The 14305-nt window shown below is 45.9% G+C and overlaps 2 protein-coding genes across 2 annotated transcripts in view; one reads left to right on the top strand and one right to left on the bottom strand.

Annotated features, from left to right (window-relative positions):
• The window catches only part of LOC117583333, a 44961-nt gene that overhangs the window by 19201 nt on the left and 11455 nt on the right, over positions 1-14305 (top strand). The window contains exons 3-7 of the mRNA XM_034271593.1: positions 4895-5109; positions 5182-5317; positions 5612-5745; positions 11065-11368; positions 11444-12080. Coding sequence (XP_034127484.1) covers positions 4895-5109; positions 5182-5317; positions 5612-5745; positions 11065-11368; positions 11444-11598 — 944 coding nt within the window. The 3' untranslated portion in view covers positions 11599-12080. The remainder of the gene's footprint in view (positions 1-4894; positions 5110-5181; positions 5318-5611; positions 5746-11064; positions 11369-11443; positions 12081-14305) is intronic.
• Positions 12669-13591, bottom strand: LOC117583334 (ficolin-1-like). Its single transcript, XM_034271595.1, has 2 exons — positions 12961-13591; positions 12669-12901 (listed from the first exon to the last, which is right to left on the bottom strand). The coding sequence occupies exons 1-2, from the start codon at positions 13587-13589 to the stop codon at positions 12748-12750; spliced, it is 783 nt and encodes a 260-aa protein (XP_034127486.1). The 5' UTR covers positions 13590-13591; the 3' UTR covers positions 12669-12747.

Consider the following 14305-nt stretch of genomic DNA (forward strand, 5'->3'; position numbering starts at 1 on the left):
CACACCTGATTAAAGCTTGCGTGAATTGGTTTTGGGCGTGAAATTGCTTTCAACATTTAATTACAAAAGGTTCGTGTGGTTTATTTTTGGCTCATCAGCCGCACTCAGCCACCGCCCACGGACAACATCCCAGCCAACCGCCACACCACACCACACCACAACACAACACACCTCGCGTTCCTGTACTGCAATTTGTTATCAGAGCTGAAACACGCAAACGACTGACGCCCAAACGATGCTACACCTTTGTTGCCTTTGTTCAGATGTGTGTGTGAGTGGGGGCTTTTTGGCTAAATTAAAGGGATTAGGCCAAAGGAATCTGTGTGGCAAGTGCTGCGGCTTCAGCACAATTAGCCAAAAAATCAATTTTATAAAACAGTCAGGATAATCAACGATCAAAGAGAATCATTCAGTGCAGTTGGATAGCATCCTGATTAACGCATCTCAAGACTCCTATACACACCATAAACTATCCACAAGACAACAATAATATTGTCAGCAAATATTAAACACGACACACATTAAATTGATGCTGGCTTTTGTGTGGCAACTGTGTGAAATAAAATATAATTGAATGGAAACGAAACGCCACGAAACATTCTGGCGTGGCATCCTGAAGCACCAGCCAGGACAACAATGGACACCCACATGGCAGACATTCATTTTTATGTTTATTGCCATTACTGACACATGCAAATGCCGATGAAGAGCACGATGAAGACGGAGATGAAGCCCAAGATGGAATTGAAGCACATGTCCTCTGACAGGCTTATTGATGACTATTTGGCCCAATGCAAAAATGCCAGCTTTTCGCTCAACTTTAATAAAAACACTCCAAAGACTAAAGCGAAAGATAGAAATATATCCCAGCAGACAAATGTTGATGTTTGCCTGTGAAATGGAAATGAATCCGACATGTCTGTGCGTAATAATTTATGATTTATCATTTTCTTTTCCTACTTCAGACTGGTCTGCCTTGAATCGAATTATAATGTTCCATCGCCAGAAAGTCAGTGAAAAGGTTTTTGGCTATTTTTAGACGCCATCATCTCGGGGGCTCTGTGCCACTCGATAAACTTTGACTCTGCCAAATAGGATCCGAGTGCATTAAAATCATCTAAAAACATTTTCGCACACTCTCATGGAAGTTGGAATTAGCAATAAATGTTGACCGAAAATGTTAGTTGAATGGCAAGTTTTCAGAGCTCATAAAAACTATAAAAACTTTTCAGCATTTCAATTCATAATTCAACACATAATTATATCATTCCAGTGCCAGTGCTCGCTCTCGCTCTCCCTCTCTGTCTCTCTAGCTCTATCTCTATCCCTATCTCTCGTTTTTGTCTCTGTCTGTCTGGGCCTGGCCTGGCCTGGCGAAATATGTCAGCAACTTTTCAAAACTGTTACAGCGCCAATTTGTCTACAAAAACGTTGACCGTAGACCACTCCCAGACTCTCCTCACTTCGTGCCAGCAGTCCACCCACTTCAAATGTAATTTCAACTCCAATTTTGATGTTCTAAAATTATGCAAATATATCCTCGCTTTTGCACACACATAAATATAAATATATATGTGTGTACATGGTGGTACACTGCTCTTGCTTTTGCATTATGCTAAATAATTGCAAGCATTTTTTGTGCCTGTTGTTGGCGCGGAAGTTATTCGATATTTGTTGGTCCTTTTGGCATTTTGCGTGGCAGAAATATTGCGTTAATTATCACGAAATGCCACAATATATATCTCTGGCCCAAAAGGCATGAGGTTCTGTGTGTGTGTGTGTGTGTGTCTGTTGGATCCTGTTTTGTATGTGCAACCGCGCAATTTATATTTTTGTTAATTTTGTTCGCTTTTGGCCTCGCGTAATTACATGAAGAATTCATGTGTAAAATTTTGTTATTGCCTGGCGCGTAAATTGTTTAACTTTAAAACATTTATTCGATGCTCGTAGTATCATCCGAAAAACCAATTTACAGTTGGGGCAAGTACGAGTATGGGGAAGTGTTCTTTTAGAGGGCAAAGAAAGCGCCGCTTAGGGGTTGCTGCGGCAATTGACAGCCGAGTGGAGAAAACAAAACTTGAAAACTAACATAAAATATTTAAGACGCAAACTTGAGAACCCCTGCCACAACAGTCTATCCATCTCTTTCTCTTTCTCCTCTGCCTGGCGTTGAGAAGTATGCAAGGAATTTTTTTCCACTTGAAATTATTGCACATCATGCTCCAGAAAGCCGCAACGGGATAAGCAGCTGGCAAGGAGTCGAGGCAGCCGCAAGGCAGAACCTGCAGCAAGAAAAAGCGGCAGGAACAGTGCTGGGAGCCAGACAATAAGTTAAATTAGTTTGGTAGCGACGTGGCGTCTGCCACAGTGCCTCCTCCTCTGCCTTTCCTCCTCCTTTCCTTTCCTGCATTTGGCCGCTCTATATGACAATAAAAATATTACCCATAAATTATCACAAGTGAGTTCATCACATGGCTTGCACTTGCTCCTCCATTGAGTGCCCCGGACTCGCATGTCTGTAAAAAGTTCGTCTGCCTCTAGTTTTCCCCAGCAGCTGCTCCTGCTACTGCTCCGCCAAAGGACTACCAGGACTACCCCTCATCTCGTCAGCTCCGCCCACTGCATTTACCGCGCTCATTTGTAACTAAATCTGTGCGAGCTCAACTCAGTTGCGTGGCTGAAAGTTTATGAGTGTGCGGGTAGCATACGTTTTCACACATGAGCATGGCATTTTGCCCAGCGGCGTAGCTAACCAGAAAGGGGTTCATTTGCCCATGCAGAAAAGGAAGCTTGAGTCTTACTTTTGAGGTACTTTTAGCCTGGGCTGAAACAAGATGTCTTCTAGCACACATAATTCACACAGTCCACAAATAATAGAGATCTGAATGGCATCTAAATGGTATTGGGAGTGCTTGTGAGCTCGAAAGAGCATAAAGAATGTCTTGTCCACCTCCCAGAGCTCTCGCTCCCACAACAACTACGCCCGTGGCACTCACACAGATATCCGTTTGTGTGTGTGCGTGCAACTGCATATTGTCATAATGGTGAATGCATGATATATTGAATTTTGCAGTCAATAAACGTTTTATGATCACAGCTGCACATATTTCACAATTTCCATCTCGATTTTTGCTCGTTTTTATCCCCCCTCCTGCTTTGTGTTGGCAAAGTTGCATAAAAGTTGCCAACGGGCGGTAAACCGTTGAGAGCAATTGCAAAAATGTAAGGTCATTATGGGTGGGGGGAGTATGTGCATGAGTGGGAGGCAGCCTTTAAATCCGGCTAAGCTGCTGCTGCCTTTGGTAAGCCGGAATTGATGCTCTCGCTTAGGGCATATCCCTGGCAATCCATCGAAGGGCCATAAAGTTTTTCTACTTCCGTTTGTTTCTTTGCTGCCTGGCCAAATCACTGCTCACAAAAATTCATCATCGCCCTGCTTCTAGCTGGAAATCCCCAGTGGGTGTGCCATGTGAGTGGAAATCTGCATCAGCCACTCAAACTGCAGGGCGCTGCCGTAAACCTAAGCCCGGCCTAATTTCCGAAAGGCAAATGGCCGTAAGGAGCCAGACTTAAACTACATACGGCCAGGAGTGCGAGAAAAAAAGAAGAAAAGAAAAATAGTAGTAATAAAAAAAGGAATGAGCACAGAAACAGAGGAAAACATTGTGAAATCTGTCGATGAAGATGAAAACGAAACAGAAGGGCGGAGGGGGCAGCAGCAGTAACAGCGCAACAAGCAGCAGTCAAACGGATATTGTTTCTCGAGTGGGTGTCGCAGAGGCGTGCATGGGTGCGGGTGTAGGCATACGACTCCTAGTAACTGTGACGAAATTGAGGCAGACACGAGGCACACACACACTGCCTTGACAGCATTGATTATGCTGCGTTGCTATCACAAGTTCTATTTGAAAACAGGCACATGTGCGAAAACACCACAAGAAAGAGCTGGAGATGAATGTGGAGAAAGGGTAGGGAATCCGAGCACGAATCGCCAGCGAGGCAGCACAAGGATTCAGTCAGAAGAGTGCAAAAAAAAGGGAAGGGAAGCAAAGAGGTTTACAACTTCTCGTAAGGCGGCTTAAACGATTTGCGAGTTTATGGAAAGCCAAACACACTTTGAACGCAAACACACGCACACACACACACACACACACACACACACACACACAGATGGAAGTCGTACATGTGTGCGACAATCTGTGAGCCAGTCTGTGAGTGTGTGGGTGGGGCAGAGGAGGATGTGGGGTAGGGGCATATTGTAAAACAAATGGAAAATTGCTTTTTGATGTAGTCAGTCAACTTTGCTCTGGCTGCTGCCATCATCGATTCTGATGCTGATGCGGATGCTGATGCTGATGATGATGGTGTGCTCTGGCTGGGAACTCTTAAGGCTTTAATCGCCTAAAAGTATGCTGCATGTCATTTGCATGTTGCATGTTGCATGTTGCTCTTGCTGCCGCGTGGGCCCAACGGATGCAATTCTTAATCCAATGGATTTGTGTGCGAGAGCCGAGAAAATTACAACGACAACGACAACGACAACGAAAACGGAAGAGGACAAGGACGAGGACAACGAAACTCTGATGCTGCAGCCAGATTCAATATTGTTTTACGCTCCTGAACGACTATGCAAATGCGTGTCCATGCTGTGGCCATCAGGCTGCCTAGCGTTTGAGCCAACACCAAAAGCTTTTAAAATAAACAAGGCAACCGAACCGAACCGGTCCGGTCCGTACCCCCCGGACCCTCCTTCGATATGTAGCAATATCGAGAGTACAGCTACCTGTACTTGGACCCCTACCGAACTGCAGCCAGGCCTTTCCTTTATGCCGCCGCATCAATTTGAATAAATCTCATGGCATACCCCTCTTGCCTTCCCCTTACACTCTTTCAGATGTTGGGCAGGCCACGCTGCGCGATGTCAATCTGCTGGTGCAACCGCCTGCGGTGCGGCGCGGCCAGTCGGTGGCACTGCGGTGCGACTACCAGCTGGATGGAGCGCCGCTCTACTCCATCAAGTTTTACCGCGGCCAAATGGAGTTCTACCGCTACACGCCCGGGGAGTATCCGCACACGAAGGTCTTTCAGTATCCCGGCATCAGAGTGGACGTAAGTCAAGTGTGCCGGCCATGGTGCGGCCATTGTGCAACGAAATGAAAATTTTCTCTCTTATGCTTGCAGGAGGGCAGCTCGAACGCCACCCTGGTGCTCATACGCAACGTCAGCTTCGGCTTGTCCGGTCAATTCAGCTGCGAGGTGACTGCCGATGCGCCGCTCTACTCCACGGCCACGGCCTATGCCCAGATGCAAGTTGTGGGTGAGTACCCAACGACGACGACGAAGACGACGACGACGACGACAGAGTTCTGTCTCATTAGCGGGCGTTGCCTGCACAGAATTGACATGACAGAGCCACAAGCGGTGCACGACAATGCTGCAAAGCTGTGCCGTTCTTCCGTTGGCAGCAATTAAAATTCTGAATTGTGAATCTGTTCGAGCCTGAGCTTGAGCCTGAGCCCGAGCTCTCGTTTCGCTGTCTTGCGTCTCAAAGCAAAAGCCAAGTCAAGTGTTGGCACCATTTAAAGGTCTCTCTTTGTTTGTGTCCTTGCAGAGTTCCCGGAGAAGCGGCCGCAGCTGTTCACGGAGCACACCCGCTACGAGCCCGGCGATGTGCTGCGCGCCAATTGCAGTACGCCACCATCGCGGCCGCGGTCCGAGCTCCGATTCACCATCAACAACGTGCCGGTAAGTGTGGGTCCGCCCCCGTGCCGCAAGATTCCCGGCAATTACGAGACTGGGCTCTCGAGGCTCAGGAAAAAGCTCAAGCGCTTTACATAATGCCAAGCTCAACTGGCAATTAAGACATCAATTCCATGTATTGTATGCACAAGCATTGCATTGATTGCTTATTAATGTTTTGTTGTCTCCACTTTTGGCCATGTTTGGGCTCAGCAAACAGGATGCGGAGGGAGAGAGTGGAGGGATGTGCCTAATTAAACAGCTTTGAACCGCCTAACGACATCGTAAATCCTCCATAATGGCAATGGCATCTACACCGCGTGAGCTGATTTTGGGCACATGTGTCTCGGTTATAATCTCGGTCGACGTGCCTCACAAAATTTGTTCTTTATTTATGAATATGATGTAATTTAATCAGAGCCCAAGCAAACCGAATTAGAAGGGACTCCCACTCCACTCCACTCTACTCCACTCCTTCCTCATCTTACCTACTTAATTAAAAGTCGTCTTCGGCAAGAAGCGGCTCAACCTCAAGCCCGAAACCCTTCCAGGCAAATGAAGTCAATAAACCAAAAAGGGTTGCCTCTGCCTCTGCCTCTGTCTTCTGATTTGATTGTGCGATTTCCCTTCTGTCATTTATCATAAAGATTGAGGGTGAGTAGAGCATGGAGCCCAACATGTGATGGCAGAGTCATATGCATGATACAGGAATGATATGGCAGCAGACCCCCCGCTGAAACATCATTACTCATTCGAGAGCGTTTCCATTTTTGCATCAATTCTGCGACTGCCGCTAATCAGCAGCATAAATCAGCACTGAAATGGCAGTCCCCGGCCCGGACATTGCGCCCGCCGGGCAATCATTTTAAAGCAAATCAAGGCGTTCGCTTTATTTTTGCAGATATTCGTAACATTTCTTTGACCGCAGACCCCGGGCAGTCCTAACCCGAAAGCGTTTCTTTTTTTTTTGTCTCTGTGTTATTAATCATAGCCACGACATAAAATAAATTACGTTAAACTTCTGGCAAAAACGAAATTGCCGGACAGACCGATGGTCAAAGGACAACGGACAGCGGACAGCAGACAGAGGACAACGGTTTTCAAATGAATTTACGAGATGAACAAATTTTCAGTTGACACGACCCGAATTCAACTTTCTTGGATTCCCCCCCCTAGCTCTGGACCAGCTAAGAGAAAACTTATTAAACGCTTCATAAATTTTTATATTATGTCTACCCACATCATCAGACATAACGTGCAGCGGAGCGACCTGCTACGTCCCCTGCCCCTAGTACGTCTGTTGCTTTGTCTATCTCCCTTTCACTCTCCCTCTGTGTGTCTTATCCTGTCGCTTTATATATGTCGCTGCGCAATAGTCTACTTTTTTGGGGGGCACACATGCTTTCACCGTTCATATGCAGGCCGTTTAACATTTTATCTAGACGCCGTCGCTTGCCGCTTGCCAGGCCAACTAATGACAAAATCCGAGACAAAAGTACGCTGCTGTGCGGGATTGGCAATGTGTAGGGTTTCAGTCTGTCTTGTCACATAAAATTTTATATATCCGAGCTGTGTTTATGTTGGCCCAGACAGGGCATACAGAGCAGACAGTGCGAGGCATCCATTCTGACGGCAATGGCCGTGCAATTTAGTTTCATACTCGGTATGCTTTGCCCGGGCACAAGATGCCTTTTTGATATTGAATTATGATCTGGCTGCCGGAGCTGTTCACGCTCTTTAAATTAGATGGAAAGGCTGGGATAATGCTCTATCTCTTCACTCTCCACGGTGGCTGTCACACAAAGCAATGCAATAAATAATTCGGGCTGAAAGCATTGACCCAGCACGTGTTGAGTTCGAGGCGAGAATCCAACTCGAGATTAAAGCAACCTCAGAGCCAGGCATGTGTGTGACCCACTGAGACAATGGGTGGCACACATGGGAATGGCAATGGCGAGTGGTGTTGGTGCTGCGGGTTGGGGATGATGGAATATACTCGCATGGAAGATGGGGAAGGAAAAAACTTTAACGACCAACATAATTTGTTAAAAAGTTTCTGTCATATTAATGGAAAAGTGGCTCAAAATGTGTTGGTGGGTGATTCATGGGGATTTGTGGGGATTAGGGACTGTCAGTGGGGGACTGAGAGATGCGAACGGACGACCCATTAGACATTTGGATTTGTGTGGCAATCGATTTTTGATAAATTATTTATTGAGCACAGAAAACTAAGAACATAATTAAAGCTTAGCTTAGCTCGTGATTAATGGATGGCCTCACCCATGAAAGCAAAATCGATATAGCCCAAAAATGGATACTCTAAATATCGCCAGAAATGTATAAATATTTTACACCGAATGTTGCTCACCATTTACCAATGATAATATTAATTTTCTCTTCGGGCACTGATGAGTTGCATGTTTAGCTGCGTTCAAGCGAAAGGTTTACTCTCAATTTGCATAATCCTTTCTTGGCACAAATTATCAACACGATATTAATTGCCAGAACAGCAAACCCAGCACCAGGCAAGACCAAAAACAGCGTAAGAAAATAACAAAAGTTTTGTGCAAGCTCGGCATTGGGCCATGTTGATGCTGTTGGAAAACAATTTGCCCGGCAAAATGTTTAGGCCAGCAAATGCCAAATGTTCATTTAATTGCCCGCAGGGGTGCTGCCGCGGAGGGGCTGCGCTGGGGTGTACCCATAAAGGTAAATCACAAGAAATATGAGGGTATTTTCACTTTTGGGTCGCTGCCTCAGCCACATGCTTAATTAAAGCGCTTGGCTTCTTAAGAGTTTCTCGTAAATTACATGGCATTAAATTGGCAGCGGGCGGGGATGCGGAGAGGTAGGAGGGTAGGAGAATCCAGATAGGCGCCGCAGGAGGAGGAGGGTGAAGGGCAGCAAAGAAAAGCGAGAGAAAACTGAAAACGACTTTTTATGTCGTTGCTTTTCCTCTGCCAGCCAGCCAGCCAGCCAGCCAGCATAAAAATAAAATTCAAATGAAATAAAATAAAAAGGCTAAGCCAAAAAACGCACAAAAACCCGAAACAAAATGTGTGTGTAAGTGTGAGTGTGTGTGTGGGTGGGTGTGTGTGTGATGCTGTTGTAAAAAGGGTTAAAAGGCGACCAGCGACAGCAACACAGCACTGAAGCTCTTTTGCTTTTAATGTTGTGGGTGTGTGGGGGCAAGCTGGGGCCAAAGGTAAAGCGGCAGTGCGATATACATATCCTTGAGAGCGTTTTACACTAGCAAAAAAGCGATCAAAGTTAGGGGACATAACATAAGAATTTACCTTAAACTATTTGTTGGAGAAACTTTGCTTATGCCCCACACAAATTCAGCATTGTAATTTTATTAAATTCTAAGATTTATTTATCTCTGTGGCACCTCCTAGACTGTTTTTACAAGTGTGCCTCTTAGCTGTCTCTCCCTCTGCCTTCCTCTCTGCCAGCTGACCCAAATTCTGGCAGACCTGTAATATCCTACACCTTTTTTATGGGCAGCGAGCGGGGGTGGGGCGGGTGTGCAAAATACATGCATAAGTAAATGGAGCTCAAATGAGTTTGTAAGTGGAAATGAAATGCATATTTATTGTATTTAAATTGCCAACGAGTTTTCGCTGGCCTTAGAGCACAGCTCAGGTTGTCATGTGAACTAAGCCGTGAGGGGGGGAAAACTGCGGAGGCTGAGGATGAGTCAGCAACAGGACATGCAGTAGAACGGAAATAGCAACACGACCGTTTTCAAAATGGCGTCTGCATTTCCACTGCCAAGCGGCACACAATGGACGATGCGCCATTTGCGACTAAAAGCATTGCACGGCAGTTTAGAGTTTTCTTTTCGCACTCGGCGGTAAAGATGCGCCAAACGGAAATCATATGAGTGCAGGAGTGTGTGCGGGAGAGGGCAAGCTAAGCCAAATGAAGCGGAATGAATGTACAGGAGTGACGCATAAGCGTACTCGTTTTGTGTATTTCCCAACTCTGTATATGTTTGTGTCAACAATCGAGTCGCATTTCGGAGCGTGGGATATCTTCTGGTGCTGCTGGTGTCATGGCGGAAATGAAATTTTTAGACACGCAGGCAGAGGCAGAGGCAGAGGCATGCTGTGATGGAAGCATCAAATAAACAGTTTGCATAGCAGCAGCAAGAACACGATGCAAACAACCTTCAGCTGGACACGCATACATTCGTACATACGTGCTGAACACACACTCAGACACAGGGACAGGGCAGGGACAGGGACAGGGACAGGGACACTCTCAAACAAAACGCCGGACACTTGCAGAGGCGAAAAAACCAACCAGGCGGATGAGTGAATAAGTGTCTCTTGATGTTTTTGTTGTCGTTCTGTTGATGCTTGGCAAGAGTTGTTGCTGCTGTTCTTCCTGCTACGGTGCAACATTGAAAACTCGTTTTTAAATGGCAATGCCCAGCAGCAGCAGTAGCAACAACTTTTACCACAAGCAACAACAAAATATGACATGCCCATGTCCGTTCGCTCGCTTTCAGTGTCCGTTTCCTTGCCTCGCATTGCAGTTGCCATTGCCAGTAGCCCTGCCACTGCCATTGCCACTGCCATTGCCACTGCCACTGTCCCATGCCTGGCCAAGTGGCTCTGCTCAGCTGTGCTCTGTCCGGCTCTGTTTCGCTGGGCCAAGGCTCGCCACTGGCAGCCAGCCATTGCCACAAGTGCAACATGCTCGTAATAACCCCTCCACACACACACATACACACAGAGAGAGAGGGGGACCAGGAGACAGGCGACAAATTGCCATTCATATGCAGTTGCACAAAACTCGGAGCGAAACTTTACGTTTTATATACACTAGCAGAGGGAGGCATGGCTAAGGATCAGACTTTGGGACATTCGATTCATCCGTCCCCTACCTAAAACATGTAGAGAATCGTTAAAATATATTGTAATGCATCTTTGAGGCTTTATCTTCTCAGTGGAAATTATAGTGGGCACATTCTATAGTGTACATTCACTTCGGCATGCAAAATTCAGTGCAGTTTTCATGCCCTTTTTATTTTTCTGTTATTTTTCCTTGCTGCCTGCATGCTGGAACATTATTTTCTGACTTGTTCTCGGGTACGGAAACGGTAGGGAAAATCAGTTGCAAGTGCAATTGCAGCTGGAAGCACGCCATGAATAATTTAAGGCACATTTTGGGTGAGGGGGATGGATGGAGCACCGAGCTTCAGGCAGTCTTTTGATTAGTATTCAAATGACAAAAACCAAAACAATATTGTGGACGCTGCGATTGATTTGATTGTTCTCTTTTGTGTGCTCTCTGTCTCCCTTCCCTATCCGATAGATAACCACGGAAGAAACGCAGTACATACGAACGATTGACAACCTAATAGCATCCCGGCTTAGTCTGAAGCTGCAGCTGCAGGCGGTGCACTTTGTGGCCGGTATTAATGGCCATGGAAATGGCCACGGCAATGGCAACGGGAATGGCAATGGCAATGGCATAGCGAACGCACTGGTCACCGGCAGCGGGAGTGGCTCTGGCGGAGGCCTTGTATTGCGTTGCACGGCGCAAATTGGCGATCTCTATCAGGAGTACAAGGAAATCGAGTTGGGCACACCACAAAAGGATCCGGTGCCGGCAAGAGGTAAGCCACAACAGCAGCAACAGCAGCAACAGCCTGTAGCAGCCGTACAAATGGCCTTTTCTTGACCATTTTCAGTGACGCTGTCGTCGGGCACGGGACTGCGCAGCTTCTTGGAGGCCTACTTCACAACCTCCAGGGCGGCGCTCACCTGGCAAGGGGCCATTGGCGGCATCACTATCTGGCTCTCCTCAATGCTGGCACTAATGATTAACTGCAGCCGTAGCAGGTAAATGCAGGTGGCCCCAGAGCCAGGTTGAACATTCGATTTGGTTAAGGATATGGGAATGTGCATGGCCTCGATGGATAGATGGATGGATGGATGGCGATAAGATTAGAGCTCTCGGCCGTGAACCTCATTAATTATCTCTCGTGAAAGCCATTTGATTTAAACACACGCACACACACACACACACACACACACACACATACAGACACGCGATTCCTGTTGAGTACACACGAGCATTAAACAATAAAACTGTAAATATTTGCTTTAATGATGTAAACGGATAGACGTAAATGAACTCACAACACACACATAGAAACACACAGATACACACACACACACACACACACACGGCCAGACACGTACGACTAATTGTTAATTAATGGATTATTTAATGACGCATAAAATATTGGATAAAGTATTAATGTTTCATTTGCATTTAGCTTCCACACAAGCAAATATCAACTTAAAGTTTAAGCCATGAAAATCGTAACAAAAAATAAACGATTTAAAAATTGTAAACAAATGAAAAATGCCAATGTCAAGACAAACAAAGTACATTTTTTTTTTTTCTGGACGTTGATATGCAATGACTGCACCATCAAGTGGCCCATGCGACACCAAGCCAAAGCCTGTTACGCGCGGAACCTAGCAGAACGCAGCCCTCCTCCCGCCCAACCGACCGAGGGGCGCTGCCGCATGACGCGCGGCGCGATTAACCGAACCGGTCGCGAGCATGCAGGAAAGATAGATGTTAGGCTAATATTCGAGGAAAATTAGATCTAATCATAACTAGACTAAGCTAAGCAAGCAGAAATTACCAAAATCAGAGACAAGACAAAACTAAAATGAAACTAACTACGGGAGAGGTAGGCTAGTATAAGAGATTTAAGAAGAGGAAGGGAGTTAGTTGAGGATATAATGTGGTAGAGGGAATTATAATCCGAGCATAAAACCCTAAAGGGTTCGTGTGAGGCATAATTCGATCTACATAGTGGAAGGAACAAAGGAATAAAGTTTCTAGTGGGTCTAATGGGAATCGTTCAAAACAAGAATAAACAAGCATAATTAATCAAATTAGTTGCGGCAATTACTCTTATCTTGTATACTCTAGCAAAGGGTAAATATACTTTGACAAGAGGTTGGGAGCTACTTCCTATCCTATCTTCCTTTGTTGCACATTACGCGTGGGACGAATCATAATTTGTACAAATGTCAGCGGTCGATACTGTTGAAAGTAGGTCCAAGTAATGCAACGAAAGCAACGGCTACGAAGCTCCTCTCTATCGGGATATTTGCCATTTAGATTGCTACAAATAAAGCCATGTGGTGTCACGTTAACAGACGGGAGAGATCTTAAGCCACCCACCTGGTATAGCAGTTGTTGTACCACCAACCGCCCCAAAAGAGCTGCGAGCAGTGACCATTGCTGGGCTCATTGTTCTTCCGGTCGTAGGTGGAGAAGGGCATGTTCAGGTGGTACTGCATGCCGTTGCCCGCCTCGCCCTTGTACTCCCCCAGGGTGCGGAGAGTGTAGTTGTTGTTGCGACCGAAAATGGTGAAGCGATCGTACAGGGCATACGATCGAGTGCCCTCTCCGTTTTGTAGGAGAAAGAAAATCTCCGTTTGGTGGGACATTGCGATGCGATAGATCTTTTCCAGTCCGTACCAGAACTCCGAATACAAATTCCCGAACCCGTCTTGATACGATTCCCAGTTCCTTCGAAAGTCCAAATGGTTCTCCCTGCGGCGTTGAATCACCGTCCAGCCACCGCCAAAGAAGCTGGCCACGCACCGCACTGAAGTATTCATTCTGGTGCCGGGCAAGTACGTGGTATAGATGCCATCCTCCTTGGCCATTGTGCAGTCTTCAATGAATTCTTTGTACTGAATTGCTTTGTTGCTGTGGTAGTTATTCAGCTCGTTTGGATTGGGCCTGTCTTTTGGCTCGACCGAATTTATGCCCAGCAGCAATACAAGCAACCAGAGGCACAACATTCTCAATCGGACTGGTTCCAAACACTAAACTTTGTGGCTTTAAATCTCTCTATTTGTCATGCTTGGTATTTGACATGCTTTTCTTGCTTATGGTTATTTGATCTGGAAAATCTACGAGAGCGGCAGAGGGCATCCCTTGAGCTGCGACGATAGCAATAATGAAGACTTCTTTGCTCTCTGTTTATCTTAAGAATTTTTAAGAATTCGAAAAGTTATCCTGTCAGTAAACCCACAGGAAATACTCTTTAAATTTAGGGTCCCAGTCTCAATTAACCATTGGCAATCAAGGGTAAGACTTGGACTGATAATCCTTTTCGATAACAGATAGGAGACATTTTTTACTCTCGAAAAAAATACTTTTAATATTAAGTTGCTCCCTTAAAGAGATTCCTGCCGAGCTCAGCTGCAAGTTGGAGGTTTGTTCAATTGATTGTCAAGAGAGCATTAACAACTGAAACGAACTCAACTTTCGACGCGTTTCGCACGCGTTTCTTTCACGCGTCGAATGGAAGTGGCGTATGGGCGCGATGCATACTTTTGGGCTGTCGCTGCTCAATAAACTGCTTGCTGTGCGTTGATTGGGAGGGGTATGGCAAGCAGTGCATTTAATGCAATTAAAATCAAATATATACGAGGCAGGCGCCACGACAGTCCACAGTTTAGTTTTGCACTTTCCGAAAAAGTCATTAAAAGATAAAATCACAAAATCAATTAGC

Source organism: Drosophila guanche, unplaced genomic scaffold (assembly GCF_900245975.1).
Source record: "Drosophila guanche unplaced genomic scaffold, DGUA_6, whole genome shotgun sequence".
NCBI classification, from domain to species: Eukaryota; Metazoa; Arthropoda; class Insecta; order Diptera; family Drosophilidae; genus Drosophila; species Drosophila guanche.

What these genes read in the sequence shown, in the direction of transcription:
- LOC117583334 (XM_034271595.1), bottom strand. Translation starts at nt 13,589, where the DNA reads ATGTTGTGCCTCTGGTTGCTTGTATTGCTGCTGGGCATAAATTCGGTC. An exon ending in TACAACAACTGCTATACCAG is followed by an intron (nt 12,902 to 12,960) that starts GTGGGTGGCTTA and finishes CTTTATTTGTAG; the next exon opens with CAATCTAAATGGCAAATATC.